This window comes from Mustela putorius, unplaced genomic scaffold (genome assembly GCF_011764305.1).
Source record: "Mustela putorius furo isolate JIRA1106 unplaced genomic scaffold, ASM1176430v1.1 tig00000407_pilon_pilon_pilon, whole genome shotgun sequence".
NCBI classification, from domain to species: Eukaryota; Metazoa; Chordata; class Mammalia; order Carnivora; family Mustelidae; genus Mustela; species Mustela putorius.
In genome coordinates, this window is record NW_025421373.1 from 24266014 (window position 1) to 24281097 (window position 15084).

At 44.6% G+C, this 15084-nt stretch overlaps 1 protein-coding gene and 1 long non-coding RNA gene across 2 annotated transcripts in view; one reads left to right on the forward strand and one right to left on the reverse strand.

The window, feature by feature from the left end:
* Positions 1 to 2013: 2013 nt before the first annotated feature.
* On the forward strand, positions 2014 to 11905 carry LOC123391938. The gene is made up of 2 exons (XR_006606627.1): positions 2014 to 3751; positions 6598 to 11905. It is a non-coding gene; the product is annotated as an uncharacterized LOC123391938 (long non-coding RNA).
* A 713-nt stretch (positions 11906 to 12618) lies between these two features.
* Positions 12619 to 15084, reverse strand: part of GLRA1 (glycine receptor alpha 1) — a 51448-nt gene continuing 48982 nt past the window's right edge. Inside the window, exon 9 of the mRNA XM_045079434.1 lies at positions 12619 to 13109. Within this exon, the coding sequence (XP_044935369.1) occupies positions 12819 to 13109 (291 nt within the window). The 3' untranslated portion in view covers positions 12619 to 12818. The remainder of the gene's footprint in view (positions 13110 to 15084) is intronic.

The window sequence follows — 15084 nt, forward strand, 5'->3', positions numbered from 1 at the left end:
CTTTGGCTAGCTGACAGTTGCTTTTATGTGGGCTTGTGACTTTTGTAGTCTCTTACGTGGAAGTATGAGTCATCTTGAACCTCTTCCATTATGGGTGATGAAGCACTTTGTAGTTTAACTCACACTGCCCAGCCCAACATATCTTTTTACATCTCCCAAAAGTATCGGAATCACAGTTGGAATTGTAACTTGGATTCGTCTTACCTGTAACAGGCTCCACAGCCAATGCTGGCATTGTGACCTGAAGAACTACACAGGGCCTGTTCTTCGGGGTTAAAATAACTTTCTGAGTAAAGTTTAATGAGCCAGATTGTGAGGTTTCAAGGTAACATCCCCTGGACCTCTTGAAAATTAACACTTTTATCCCCTATAGGTCATGACATACTTTGAAGTTCCTTTTTGGAAAAAAGGAAGTGTAAAATGACTTGCAGAAAAATAACATGTTGTTTGCTCTTCAGTCTATCAAATCAGGCAGCTTTTAAGACAAAGGGTAGGTCTGTTGTGCAAATATTGAAATGCGTGAAATGGGGAAAATCTAAGGGCAAGTCCTTTGGAGATGACTTCTAGTTAGGCAGAAGTCATTTGCTTTGGCAAGGTTGGGGTATGACCCTCAAGAGTGCACACTCTGGTTCTCTCGGTAAAAATTAGCCCATCTGAGTGGATAAATCTTGAGTAAAAAGGTTACGAAGTCTAAGATAAGTTATGTAAATAAAATACCCTTTTCCCAGTGACTGAGCCTTTATTTGATAATTTACCCTTTGTCCCAGTGACTGAGCCTTTATTTGATAATTTATAATTCCTTTAGAATGTTTTAAATCCGTCTACTACTGCTTTTTCATTAGTGTTATCTTTGTGAATTGGAAATCACTAGTAGTCCTTTTTGTTCCCATTTTTCAAGTATGGCTCCAGCATGTTTATAACAGTATGGCTGCAAGGTAATTTATTCTCCTCCTATGGGTTCCCTGGGCCCATCAAGTTTGAGAATACGGTCTCTGGAAGTGGCCTGTCTTGAGAGGACAAAAGACTCATTTGGAAGCCCTTTAGTGTGTTTGAACACTTACTTGGAAAGTGAGCACTCACTGTTCTTCTCAATCATGCACCAGCCGCTCTTTACCCAAGATGATGGCTAGCTGTCAACACTGCAAGAATTATATCAGTTCTAGATAAAGGGATTTCAGCCAACCAGTCCGTTGTGATGCTGATCTACACAATGAGTCTTGTTGGCAGTCTTGTTCTTACCTAGAGGGCTTAAAAGGGTTAAGCTTTTTGTCTTGGTCATTTTGTGGTTTGCTTTGTACATTTCAAGGCTAATTATAGCAGTTCAAGACATATATTGTGTCCAGCTTTTAAAACTTACTTGGAGGCCTCTGAGGTACCTGCTGTATCTTTAGTTTTGAAAGTAGAACTTGGCTGTTTGCCTTTTTTTTTTTTTCCCCCCTTAGGTAGTTATTTTATCTGTGTCCAGTATGCTAAGTCTAAGGAGCAAGATGCATCCTTGGGGATTTACAGTCCTCTCATTTTAGCTCTCATTAGTGCTGAAAATACTATAGTGGATTAAGTACTTGAAGATTGGACCATGAAAGTATGAAATAGGAATTTCAAGTGCTCCGAAGTGCATTGTAGGAACATACCAGTTTTTTAGCTCTTAACATGCTGCTGTTCAGGCCTGTTGAGCATGATACACCTTTAAATGAGGTAGAAATACACTAATACGGAAACTGTTTTTAGTAAACTGCTTATTTGATACTTACGTACTACTTTTAAGTAAGATTTGGGGAAGTCTTTCATTTACAGCATAGGTAATACCTATTGCCCCGTAATATTCTTTCTAAAGAATTTGCCTAAGAAAGTCCATTGTTCTGAAACAAAACAAAACAAAACAAAACAATTCTTTTTACATAATTCCAGTAGCAATGACTTGATTAAAAACCAGTGGCATTTCATCTGTATTTTTTTCTACCCTTCTCCCATGCTTCCCATACCCTTTTTTTTTTTTTTTTTTTTTTTTTTTTTTTTTTGTGGACATGATGATCTCATGGGTTGAATAGGGAAGTTCTCCCTGGGTTGGGAGGAGTCATTTCAGATGCAGCTAAGAAATAAAAAGAACATGTTAGACTGTAATTTCCTTCTAGGTCAGCTCTGTTTAATATTTCAGATCACAAAAGGTAATAGTATTTGGACCACAGCTCTCCTTTAGAAACATGTGCATTGTATTAAGTATTGGCTTGATAGTTGATAAAGCTGAAACTCGAGAAGTAACTTTTAAGAATCACTGTTGAATAGTGAGCTCACTGTAGAACCATGACTTTGCCATACCTCTCTTACCCACTTTCTAGTGCCTACCTAACACAACTAAATGCCTAGTAATTACTTGGGTTGGGTCAATGCCCTTGAAGATGTGAATTTCTAGAGGGTACCATATCTGCTTCGTAGATGAAGGCAAAGATAAGTTCTGCCTAAATCAGTACAGGGAAATCTGAATTAGGCTGGAAGTGTCAGCTCATGGGAAGAAGATAGAATAAGCGGGTTCTGCCCATGAAGGGATACTGTGTTGATTGGTGTTTGAGAACTGCTGTGTTCCAGAGTCCTGATCCTTTATGCTATATGTAAGGTGGTTATGATATACATCGAATCCATCTTTCCAAACATGCCTAGCATTCATTACACTTTAGCCAAACAGATAATCCCTGTACCTTGTATATGCCCCTTATTTTTTACCTCCATATTTTTACTCACATTCCTTTTGCTGAATAGGTTCCCCATCCATCAAAGCCTCCTCTTTAAGGTACCACTGCTCAAATGGCCTGTAAGCCTTGAAATGTTCCATGGCTTGTGTTCTGCCTGCTCCGTGGTACCCTCCTTTCTCTGTTAATACTTTCTGCATCACACATGAGTGATTATTTTGGCACTCCTATCATCCCCTCCTATATTGAAAGAAAAGAGGCTGGGTTTCATTCGGATGCCCTGCTTTTAAAGCATACTGCCTGGCCATAATAGACTTAAATAGGCAGGTGCAAGGGAGGTTAAAAACAAAGCTGATAGACTGGAAGGAGCATACAGATTCTAGTCCTGACACTAGGTTTTAGGATCTGTTCCTTGAGCTTCCACTTATAACTCAGACCTGGAAACGCTGAACTGCATTCTCCAGGCTCTGGGACATTTCAAAAAGTCATCAGAAGGCAAGTCTACAGCAGCTACCTGGAGATTCACTGAATCTGACTTGAGGTCACTAAATAGGGTCCATGCCGAGTGCCCCTTTCCTCACCAGCATCCAGGGCTGCATGGAAGGAGCTGCCCCGGTCCTCAGAGAAGTAGCTAAGCCATTCCTGGTGTCACTGCTGTAGCTTCTGGATACAACTGAGGAGACATAGATGAAGGCAAGTGGGACCTAGGAAGTGTAGTAAGCAGAGGCCTTGGCTCATGACCTCCTGTCTGGCTAATTAGCTCACATCCAGTTACCCAGGGGATTAAGTCAGGAACAAATGGACTTGGAGACAAGCTGCAGTTTCTACTTAGAATAATTTTTTGTAGGGGAGGAAGATATATCCGTACATTTCCTGTAATTCCATTTTCCCACTCTATTTCCAGAGCCTGGGTGGAAGTAAAGGACCATTAGAAGGCCCTGGAACATTTGGTCAGCCTGCCATTTCTAATACTCTTGTTGCAATGGTATCTCATATGAAGAGATGCTCCCACTTCACCTGAATACCTGCCTGAAGGAAGTGGTTTACTTGTGTTAACCCTTTGAAAGGTGGGTGAGACCACAGTTAACATAAATTTGGATAGCAAACTGCTGTGGAAAATAACCTTTTGTTTTAGCTTAGCTCTCATGTCCTTGGATAGTCCCTCTGAGACATCGTGTGTCTGAATTCTGTCTCTACTGCCTCCTCTGTTACTGTATCTTCCCTTGAATGAGTTATTCATATCCGTGTCACATATCACTGCACTAAATTTTAAGTTCTTTAGTTAGGAATGATGTTTATCTTTCATTCCTGTGCCTTGGCATTGTTTGTAGTAGGTTCTTAGTCGAGTAGATGTTTTAAAGGAATTCTGAACTTGGGAAAGACTTCCAGAAAAAGTCTAGTCCTTCCTCTTGATGCTGACCAAATCCAAACCATTCCACGCACCAACTGCCCTTAGGCAGGACTACAAACCAGTGTTTTCTCTCCTACAAGTAGCAGGTTTTCTACCTGGCCTTCTTGCTTACTCATTTCATTCTTTCCACAATTTCATAGCCAGAAAATTGCCCCATATCAACTATAAATCCCTCATACGCGAAAACTAGATTAGTAGGCTCTCAACTTAAGGTGGGCTGGTATTGTTTATATCCAAGTTCTGAGAAGAGGAAAGCCACAGATTGTCTTGTTTGGTTCTTAAGAAGTAGTTGGATTTCTAGTCTAGTACAAGATAGTATTCCTTGGCATTTAACAGATTATATGAGCGTAAATTTTTGTGTAAGTAGAATGTACCAAGGCAAAAGTGTCCAGTTATAAGATTCAGTCAAGTTAAAGTGAACTAATAAACACCTATATACTTTTTAAAAAAATGATAGAATAAATTACCACATCAATCACTTAATTTTATAGTCAGTAGTTTGGGGAGATAAAGCTTTTACAGGGGGAGGGGTAACTGAGGTCACAGAGGGCCAAATCGTTTGTTAAAGGTCAGAAACAGGTAAGTGAAAGAGGTAAACACATACCATGCCTCTTTCCAAAACTTAGCTTTCTGCTGTCTATAGAATATCTGAACTTTGACAAGACTTTGACTTGAGCTAATAAACTCGCTGAGCCTGTTTCCTCTATAAATTGAGAAGATCAGGGCCACTGTGGGAATTAAATTATGTAATTTAAGAAATTGATATATATTAGGTGCCCAATAGCTGTATTGTGATATTCAGGGTTCATTCACAATCTTTTACTAGTTTCCATGTAGTAACTGCTGTTTTCAGAGCTATACGTGCTTTCTATATAGGTGGTAGTCAAAGGATACCTGGGCAAAAGAGGTGTAGATGCTTGCTAAGTGCAGTCAGGTCTCTTCAGTGCTTGTAGGAACTCTGAGGTAAGCACGGAGGGGCTTGTCCTGAAATGTCACCGAATAGGCTGCTCTGTAGGGCAGGTGGATTGGGCTTTTGGGGAGCCAGCCTACAATCTGAAAGCAAGGTATTGGATGACCTCTTCTGGCAAACAGAAGAAGACGTGGTAAGAATTTTGAGAGACAGATAATGACAATGCTTTACGTTGTTTACTGTGAGAGGGTGGGGTTAACACGTATTGTGTCATTTTATCCAGACAGTGGACCTGTGATGTGGGCGTTACTGTCCCCAAATGCATAAAGAAGCTGATTGCTTGCCTAGAGTAGATGCATCTCTGCCTTCTTGGAAGCTGGTGCCCTTTCTGCTACCCTAGAAAACCACGAATGCGTGTAGAGAGGAAAACAGAGAGGGTAGCATGAGGAGTGGGGGGAAGTTTGGGGGAAGTGCTCTTGTTTTTTTTTTTTTTCAGCAGCTAAAAGACAACTGGAGAAATAGCTTTAAAAGAAAACTTTTCTGCTAGGGGACCCCTTCAAGCTCAGTGAATTCAGTGATTTTGTACAGATAGGAAAGCTGAAGCTTGGAGGGGAAAATATATAAGAATTTTATGGAGACCAGGGACACCTGAGTGGCCCAGTGGGTTAAAGCCTCTGCCTTCAGCTCAGGTCATGATCTCAGGGTCCTGGGATGGAGCTCCGCATTGTGTTGTCGGGCTCTCTGCTCAGCGGGGAGCCGGCTTCCTCCTCTCTCTCTCTCTGCCTGCCTCTCTGCCTATTTGTGATCTCTGTCCAATAAATAAATAAAATCTTAACAACAACAACAATTTTACAGAGGCCATATAGTAACCACCTAGAAATCCAATCACTGTTTCACTGTAGCTGTGTCATCACATATGTATCCATGCTAGAGTAGGGTAGAAAATAACTGGTTTACAGTGTGGTTTCTATTTTATTATGGGAAATTTAAAAACTGCCTTTTTTTTTTTTAAGTCTATTAATTCTTAACCTTGGAAATAAGAAAAAAGTTTTAGTCTGCAATATTCTCATTAATTCCAGGGTCAGGTGAAGAGAGAGTGAAGACCATTTGTCATAATGTCAACCTATAAACATTTTGAAGAGATTCCATTGATGTAAAGCCTAAATATGTCCTTGCTGGGAAAGATAGGAGCAGTGTTTTCTGATTATAAGGAGTGTTTGTTGGAGCTAGAGGAGTGTGGAAGCAATTTCAGAGACATCATTGCCAGGGTGAGGTTTTGTTTGGCAGTACAGCATGGAGTGAGCAGGCCAGCCACAGTGGCTATAGTATTTTTTCTTTTTATTAGAATAGCCTAGCTAATGGTATGAATTTAGATGAATCTCTTGAGTGGTCTGGAGTCTCTGCCTATAACTGCAGCTAGCATAATGGACAAGTAGGGGAAAATATTCTTAAATCTTGCTGGAAGTTTCTAGTTACGATTAGTTGTATGTGGGGGGAAACAGGCTGGAGGGGGCTCAGAGTCCCTGTAAGCTACTTCTCTAGGGATATCTCACAAGTTCTGCTCTGATGTGTTTCATCTTTGATTCTTCCAGAGGCTCTGTCAGAGAGAACTCAGCTGCCATGGGAAGTGGGTTACAGCCTTCACAGGACATACATGCTAAAATACCAGAGTGGAATGTTGTCCTGGTGTTTGATGGGATTCTCAGGTGAGAAGCCAGTCTGAGGGGCAAGTCCATCAGTGCTGTGAAATACCTTCTCTTCCATGGCCAAAAAACCCACACCAAAACAAAGCTATTAAGATTGTAATCTTTGAGGGCCAAGATTCTCCTCTTTCTTAACCTCTCCCTACCTGGCCACCAAAAGGCCTGAGAGGGTTCCCAGCTTGACACTGAAACAGGGAATTACTGAAACCTTCTCTAACACATGGTATACCCTTTTCTTTAACCCATCAAAGTATCCAGGGTTTGACTTTGAAAAATCTCCTTCAACTTCCTGTTTTTGTAGGGTAGTGAGCAGGCCTAGAAAGGCCAAGTAGCTTACCTGTGTTCCCATGGTGAGCCTGAGGGAGCACCAGAGCAAGAACTCACTTCCTATTGAACTCTGTCCACCCCAGAAGGCAGGTGTGGTTATATAGGATGCTGAGTCTCTGAAGCTGCTTAAGAAAGGTGGAATCTGAAGAAAGGCAGGCCAAGAACAAGGCCGTGCAGGGAACTGTGCAGCAGGGCAAGTGTGGGAATGGGGACCCATTATGCTTGCATCTGTACGAGACAGCAAATGTCTTTTGTCCCCATGTTAGTTAGCTGGTACTGCTCTGTAGCTGGTTAATGGCCTTACATAGTACATAATTTCCATCACTGGGCTCTTGAAGGGTATATTTTTGGCTTGCCATTCTCTAGACTCTGACTTTTCGACCCAGTGTTCCAATGGAAATTTCCCAGAACAGTGAAATGTCAAAATGCAGAGGCAAGAGGAAGAATAGCCATTGCGGCCTTAAAACAAATGAGACAGGAGCTACTATGTCCATTCTAGTCCTCTCCCCACCCCCACCCCGAAATAAACCAGCATCTTCTGGAACTGTTTGGTTTCACAAAATGAGATGCACAAGCCTATGAAACAGGATATGCTGGCGGGGAGGCAGTGGGAGGAGGTCGGGGGAAAGCCTAAGAGGGAGAAGTAATGGTCTGGATGTTAGCTGAAGAAGCCTTAATGATCCTAAAAATTATTGGGCAATAATTTCTACTTTGGAACTCATTTTGCTGTTCGAAAGAATGATAAAGCACCTTAATTATTGCTTTAAATAACCACACAGCTCCATCAAAACAGCGTATAATAGCACCATGTCTGAACAAACCTGTCTCCTGCCTTTCCTGTCTCTACAGCTGGAGAAATCCTGAAGGAAGCAACAGGATCCGGATTTGGTAGTGTCATCATCTATTCTGGGCTCTCAAGATTTTAGGTTCCTTGGGTTGGGAGGGTGACAGTTCAGGATTTTTCAAAGTTCTCTTACTTTTGCTGGGATTTTGACCTGTCCAAGGATATCTCCTTATTTATTGGGATTTCGGGATACTGTGAAACCAAAGCCTTTCCATCACGAGCTTTTCCTTACCCTGATACAGTAGTTTAAAAAGCCGGCTCAAACAAAACAAGGCGTATTTCTTTTACTCCTTCCTTTGGTCAGGATAAGCTCCTATTTCTGTAGGAAAATAGGAAGGTTCTCAATTCAAGTTTCTGGAGTTGGTTTCCGAGAGAAGGGGCTTCGTGGAGGGAGAAAAGATCAATGGTATTTTAAGAATATGCTGTTTAGAGAATTTTTGATCTGATTGGTTTCTGAATTAGAGAAGATTTATATCAGAGGGTAGAGGCCCATTTGACCTTCCTCAGCAGGCCTTAACCAGCCCCTCTGAGTGCAAGCTTTCTAGTCAGTCTGAGAGACACAGCCCAGAGAAAACCCCATCTTGCCTGCCGCTTCAGCGTTGGTGTGGAGGGTGGGCAGACCGTACAGAAGGTGCCTGGGTGATACATCTGACAGCTTCCAGAATGGTACTCCTCATCCCTAGCCTGGGATTCCAGTCAGACTAGGGAAAAGTTGCCGATCTCCGCTCTGGACCCCCGTCCTCAAGCCGATACACATTATACCACCAGCAGGCCCCTTCCCCGCCAGCTGCTTCTACTCAGGGAGGCAGTCACTGCAGACATGATGAGAACTCAGCTCCCTTCAGGTTCAGTGTCGTGCAGTTGACTAAGGAGTCTCATTTGCACAGAAGACTGGCTTATCTGTGATGGTGGCACCGCAGCTGGGCCACTGGGCTCTGCGGTTTAGTATCGTGGAGCCTCACAAAACACAGTCTCTTTCTAATGATGCCTGTAACAGTGTGTCCTCTGTTTTGCATTTTTATTTTTTAATGTGTACTTTGAGGGGAAGGAAGCAGCTCCTGTCATAATTTGTTTTCTCCCTGGTATGAAAAATAGTCTATGAAAAGTATTGATAGTCCTCTTAGAGGGATGCATTTCTTATTTAGTGACAGCTTAGAAGAAGAAGTAGTTTGAATCCGATGACCTTCTTTTACCTTTCTCTGCTCTCTCTCACACATATTCGGCATCTTTCTAATCACTCCTGTCCTTGGTCACTCCCTGTAGCCTTAGCCAAGATTGGACTCTTGAATGTTTGAAAGGACCAGAGGGTGGCAGAGTGGAGCCACTTATTGTGGCTGCTCTTGAAAGGAATCTAGGTAAGTTGTAAACTAAGGTGAGAAAGTATCGGTATTATTATCTGTCTGCTTAATTGATATTTCTTAAATCTGACTCCTAGGATTAGCTGTGGGTTTTGGAGGTGGATGAACTCACTATCTGCTCTCTCCCAGTAGCCTTCATGCATAAACACTGGCCTGGCCATGGAGAGAGTTTGAAAACCAGTAAACCACTCATCACCCCTCTGTCAGGTCCCCCCGCCATAACATCTGGCATACGTGGTCCCCACGTGTGATAGGCTCTGCGCACAGACTAGAAGGGAAATGAAAGCATCCTCCGGTCTGTTGGAGCACTTAAGAAATGTTTTTGACCTAAATTGTCTAGTTTGATTTTTTTATAATGATAAAATCCATGTAATTCATGGCTAACTCCTTTCTACATTGTACAGTAATGATAATGCTTTCTGTTTGAGAATGCTCCGTTTCTAATTCATGATGGTATTTTTGACTTTATCACGACGTTCCTTATCATGACTGCTCATCTTTGAGAAAGTAGAGCAAAAAGAAGAACAAATCTGCAAAGATTCCAGAGAAGAAAGGCTGCTGATAGGGATTGTGTGGGTCCATGTACATGTGCATATATATATGCATGGCTATTGAGAGGGTTCGGAAAGCAAAAGTGACTTTCAACTTATGTGTGAACCTCCTATGTTCAAGCACAGGGGATAGTTAGAGCTGGAAGCCATTAGAGATCTGTACCACTCTCTTCATTGTGTTTTTAGAGGAACTGGAGCGAAATCATTTACCAAAGTTTCCCCAACACATTAGTGGTAGGACTAAAACTCAGGTTCTTTTCTGCTATAATGTATTCACTCACGTTTATTTTCCATGAGGAATACCAAGTCTGGAATAATTGGAGTAAAGATATCAGTGACCTTCTCCCTCTCTGTGTCTCAAAAAGATGATTCTATTATCTGTCAGATACTGTTGACTAGACCTGGCAGCTCCCAATGGGCCCACAAGTTGAATATGGTGGCAGAAGTTCAACGACCCAGCAGAGGTTGGGCAAACGGCCCAGTGATTTCTCTGTTTCGGAGCGATTCCAGACACCACATACAAGGAGCCTAGTTTGAAATCTGCAGATACTGCTGTTTGAGTGGAGACAGAATGTGCTGGAACAATTGGTACTGCCTTTAGTCCCTGACAGAGACCTAACGCCTCTGCTGCCTGATCACCAAGACTTCAGACATTCCGAATTTAGTCCAGTAATGAGTAAACTAGAGAAAAGGGCTTCTTTAATTTTTTTTTTATTAAAAAACAATTTTCCCCTTAAAGTGAATAAAGTGCCAGTGAAAGGGGCAAATCGCCTCTCCAGTGACTCAGGCGCCACTGCAGGATTAAGGACTTCCTCCCTTAAATAAAGTGAATGTCGTGCTAATGGCAGTTCAGAGACCGATCCTCTAGTCCTGAACTGACGGTACTTGTTTAGATCTGTTTCGCTTCCTCCCTTAGACAGAGTTTGTGCTGGGGAAAAGGACAAAAGGATAGTCAGGGATGAGAGACTCCACTGGGGGTTCTGGGTTCTACCCCGCATCATCCGAGGCTAGAATACAACTGAATTTTCTGGTCTACACAGGCCAAGAGAAGGGAAGACAATGACTTACTAACCTTGACCCTGGATGTAAACAGTTTTTTCATTCAAGCCTCAAAGCCAAATGCTTTTTTTGGCTGCACAGTGCATTTTCTTTACCCAAATCACTCTAGGTCCTTGTCTTGGTTTGGTGTTTTGGGCCTCTAGAGGTATTAGCTATTGTGCCACAGGGAACGGGAGAAATGTTCCTTGGGGAAGGCTTTAGGGAAGAGTTAGGCTCCTATTGTCTCCTTTCTCCCCTCCCCCATACCGGGGGTACTCTAACACCGTGAAACCCAGGCCTCAGGACAAACCGACTGTCCGCTGTGTGCCACCATCTTATCACTACTTAGCTCCAATGCCAAGACACTGGAGTGGAAAGGAAGACATGTAACCCAGTATACTGATCACAGGCCGCGGCAGGGAGCACGCCCCAGACGGCGGTGCCGTGATTCAGGCATGATGCAGTTGGCAGAGAGGACCGAGGCTACTGGAGACTACTCCTGTCTTTAGCGGTCCCCGTTGCACACCCTCCCTCCATCAGTGAACATCCGTGTCCTTCAGCAGGATCTCCCACCCCTCACCATTTACTTCCTAGTCCTTCTTCTTTTTTCTGGAGTGCCCTAGCTAACCTGGGATAGTTCTGGCACATCAGAGTTGGAAGGAAAGAAATACTTGTCTAACTTCCCTAACTGTTAAAGCTAAGCAAAGCACCAAAAAGGAAAACAAACAAAGACTTATAAAAATATCATGGGTCATCCCCCCCATGCTTTTCCACATTATTTGTGGCATATGAAATGTCAAAATATAATGAACAGACTTTCTGAACATCACTATCTCCTTCTACCAATATGCATCTGATCTGCAGCAGCCTCATTACTACCCTTTTACCTCTTAAAACTTCCTCTGTCGAACCACTATATAATAAATCTACTTCATCCCGCTGACCTCACCTTCCCAAATATATACCTACTTGCAATTCCAAAGACACTCTCCAAAAAAATAGACATTTGAAAAAAGTGCATCTGTTTATACTCAGTCTATCTGCATATTACTTCTTGAGATTATTACTTTTTTTTTTTTTTTAACCATAAAAAAGATTGCATATTGGCAATATAATGGGAAAACCATGGCGGCCATTTCTGGGTGGCAGTGGAAGGTAAGGGGGGAGGTGTCGAAGCACAGAAGCGAGAGGGCTCAGAGAGGGGCCGGTGTGGTCCTTAGACTTGAGACCTGAGGATTGAGGTGGAGTTGTCTTGATTATCAATCCTTGGGCCTCCGAGATGTCCCATCTCCTTAGTCATTCCCTCTCTTATTTCCACCACCCATGGCCAGGCCGCATTACCCTCTTGAAGCAGAGGTGGGATGGCTTTTTGGCATGTGTCCTCGGGCCGGTTTGAAGACAGGCATGGCATTTGGAGGGCTGTGATACAGGACACACACCAGAGCAAGCTTATTTGTGACTGTTTCCACTCTGGGAAAAATTGTCCATCACGTCTGTGACTTTAAAAATTTAAGCAGTTACTAGGCTGATAGGTTTAGAAACAAATCTTTTGTTCTTGTGGTTGTTGCATTAATATTAAGCATGAATATATATCATATATTACACTGCTTTCCTTCTGCTCTGGGGCAGACTGCACTCCTTCCAAATAGGAAAACTGCCCAGCCCATGGATTCAAATTTTTGAAAGCTGTTATTCCCTGACTCCCAACCCCCCGCCCCTAGCCCTCCCCTTCCTCCCGACCCCTCAGCTCCTATATTAGAAAAGCCCCCCCCCTCCCAGCAGCCCACCCGCGATTAAATAGATAGTGCCACATTCTAAGATTCATGCATCACTGCATTTTGCTATTGCACGGAGCGCAGAGAGAGAGGGAGTTGTGTATGTGCGCCCCCGCCCTCTCTTCTCCTCCTCTTCCCTAGGCTCTCAGATTCCTGTGCTGTTCCCACTCGGCCCTCTCCCAGCCTCCCCCCACCCCGCCCCTCCATCCCAGACCCGTCACTGGTTGTGGACATCCTCCCTGCGGACAATCTTGTAGATGATCCAGTAGAACATGTTGAAGATGAGGAAGGCCATGGGGAAGGCAATGCGGGATATTTTGTCGATCTTCTTGGCCCTCTGGATGAAGAGTTTTCGCATCTCCTCCGGGGACTTAGATGGTGCCGGAGGAGGGTTGGTGGTGTTGTTGTTGTTGGCGCCTTTGACAGAGATGCCGTCTTTGGCCTGCAGACAGGCTGGGCCCATCCCGTAGGCAGAGAAGTTGAAGCGGCCCTCTCCGGCCTCATCCTCCTGGAACAGATTCAGCATGGGGCTCTACTTAAAATAAGACAAGGGCTGGGCACCCTCCCTGCAAGGCACTCCCCTGGGGGCCGGGCCAGGCCCATCTGGTTCTCCCTGCCCCCGTGCCGCTACCATTCCAGGTTTCTGAAGGCTCTTAGGCTGGCTGGGGAGTGATGCCTTAGAGAGGGGCGCCACTTGCACGTGGACACAGATGCAAACCAGGGGATAGGAGTGGGGCCGAGAGTCTGCAGACCTGCGTTCAAGTTCGGCTCCGTCACTTCCTGGCCTTGTGGCCTGAGGCAAGTCCCTTCTCTATTTGAGTCTCCGGGGTTTTTTTTACTTCGTATTTTCCTATAAGTGGGGAAAGATTCACCCCAGTACATCAAGACGTTCTTCTGACCATCCGCGGTTACAGATGAGCAGACGTTCTGAATGCTGTTTTGTTAGAAACGACGGGGACAATTTGGAGAGATCCCCTGCTTTGCCTCTGTTGCCTCCTTGCCCTCTTCCCCCACCCCATCCCCCAGGGGGTGTGTTCTCGGGCATGGGTTGGGGGTGGTGGCAAACGGCCCCGGAGAGAGCAAACGCTGTGGGCCTCAGCTCTGCTTCACACGCTGCAGGGAAGCTAAAGCTGCTTTGTCCCTCCACGTTCCCACAGCCCTGGTACTTGTAACCTCAGATAGAGCTCATTCCAAGCCCTTGATCATATGGCTCCAACTTACCTTGACAGGCTTCTGCCCTTCCCCTTACCTTATGCTTGGCATACCTGCCAGTCGGTTGCACTTTGCCAGTCACCCCTTGTTTATTTCTCAGTCCCTGCCTTATGCTCACCACCAACAGGCCTGCTGCCTGTATTCTTCTAATTTCTCCCTTTCCCACTTCTTGGTGATCTTCTGATCTGACTCGTGGAGACACCATTGTCCGCTCTCATCACGTCTAGCTTTGTGATCTTCCCATGTGAGCCCTGCAGTGGCACCGAGGGCCTCCGCTGAGCTGTGGAGGCATGTGTGGCTCTGGGGCATTTGGAGCAGCTCACATGGTCCTCCCACCTGTCTCCCGCCTGTTCCTGTGTCGGGCAGGGCTGACCGAGAGCAGGTGATATTGCGTAGGAGCCCCTTGCTAGCTCTGCTCCTGTCACCCTTGCTTGGGTCACCCCATGGCCTTGTGGTGACAACGTCCAGCCCAGTCTTCCTACCGCCTCTGGGCCGACCCCCTCGACCCAGCTGAGTTGTCACAACACACACCCAATTGGTCATTTTTTGCTTGGACTCTCTAACGGGCTGCTGCTGGCTGCAGGATAGTTAACATCCTTAGGTGGTGAATGAGGCCCTGGATGACCGGAACTCTGCCTGCCTCTCCAGCTTCAGCTGTGCCATTCTCTCTCTGGCATTGTATGCACCAGGCGCCCCCAAATATTTACATATATTCAGAAGTGTCATGCTCCTTCTGTTTTAACTGCAGGTTCTGCTCAAATTGTTCTCTCTTCCTGGATAGACTCCGAACCTCTGCTTCCAGCGCCTTCTCTTTCACTTAACTAACGTCTGATTCAGAAGCCATCCCCGAGGGTCAGGGTAGACAAGGTGCCCCTGCTGTGTGCTCCATGAGCTCCCTGTGCCTCCTTCTCTGTTGTCGTTTTAAAGCTCTTATCACATTATGTTTCTTTTAAAATATATTTTAATCTTTACTTCATGCAAACCTTTTTATTTTTTAGAGAGCAGGGTGGGGGAAGGGCAGAGGGAGAGGAAGAGAGAGAATCTTAAGCAGGTTCTAGGCCCAGTTCAGGGCCCGGTATGGGGCTCGATCTCAGGACCCTGAGATCGTGACCTGAGCTGAAGTCAAGAGTCAGACTCTTAACCGGCTGAGCCACCCAGGCTCCCCACATGGGTTTCAGATTAATGTCTGTTTCTCCCACTAGGCGCTAAGCTCCATGAAGGCACAGTCTTACTCATGTTCATTGCACTCTCAACACTGAACATATGAACAG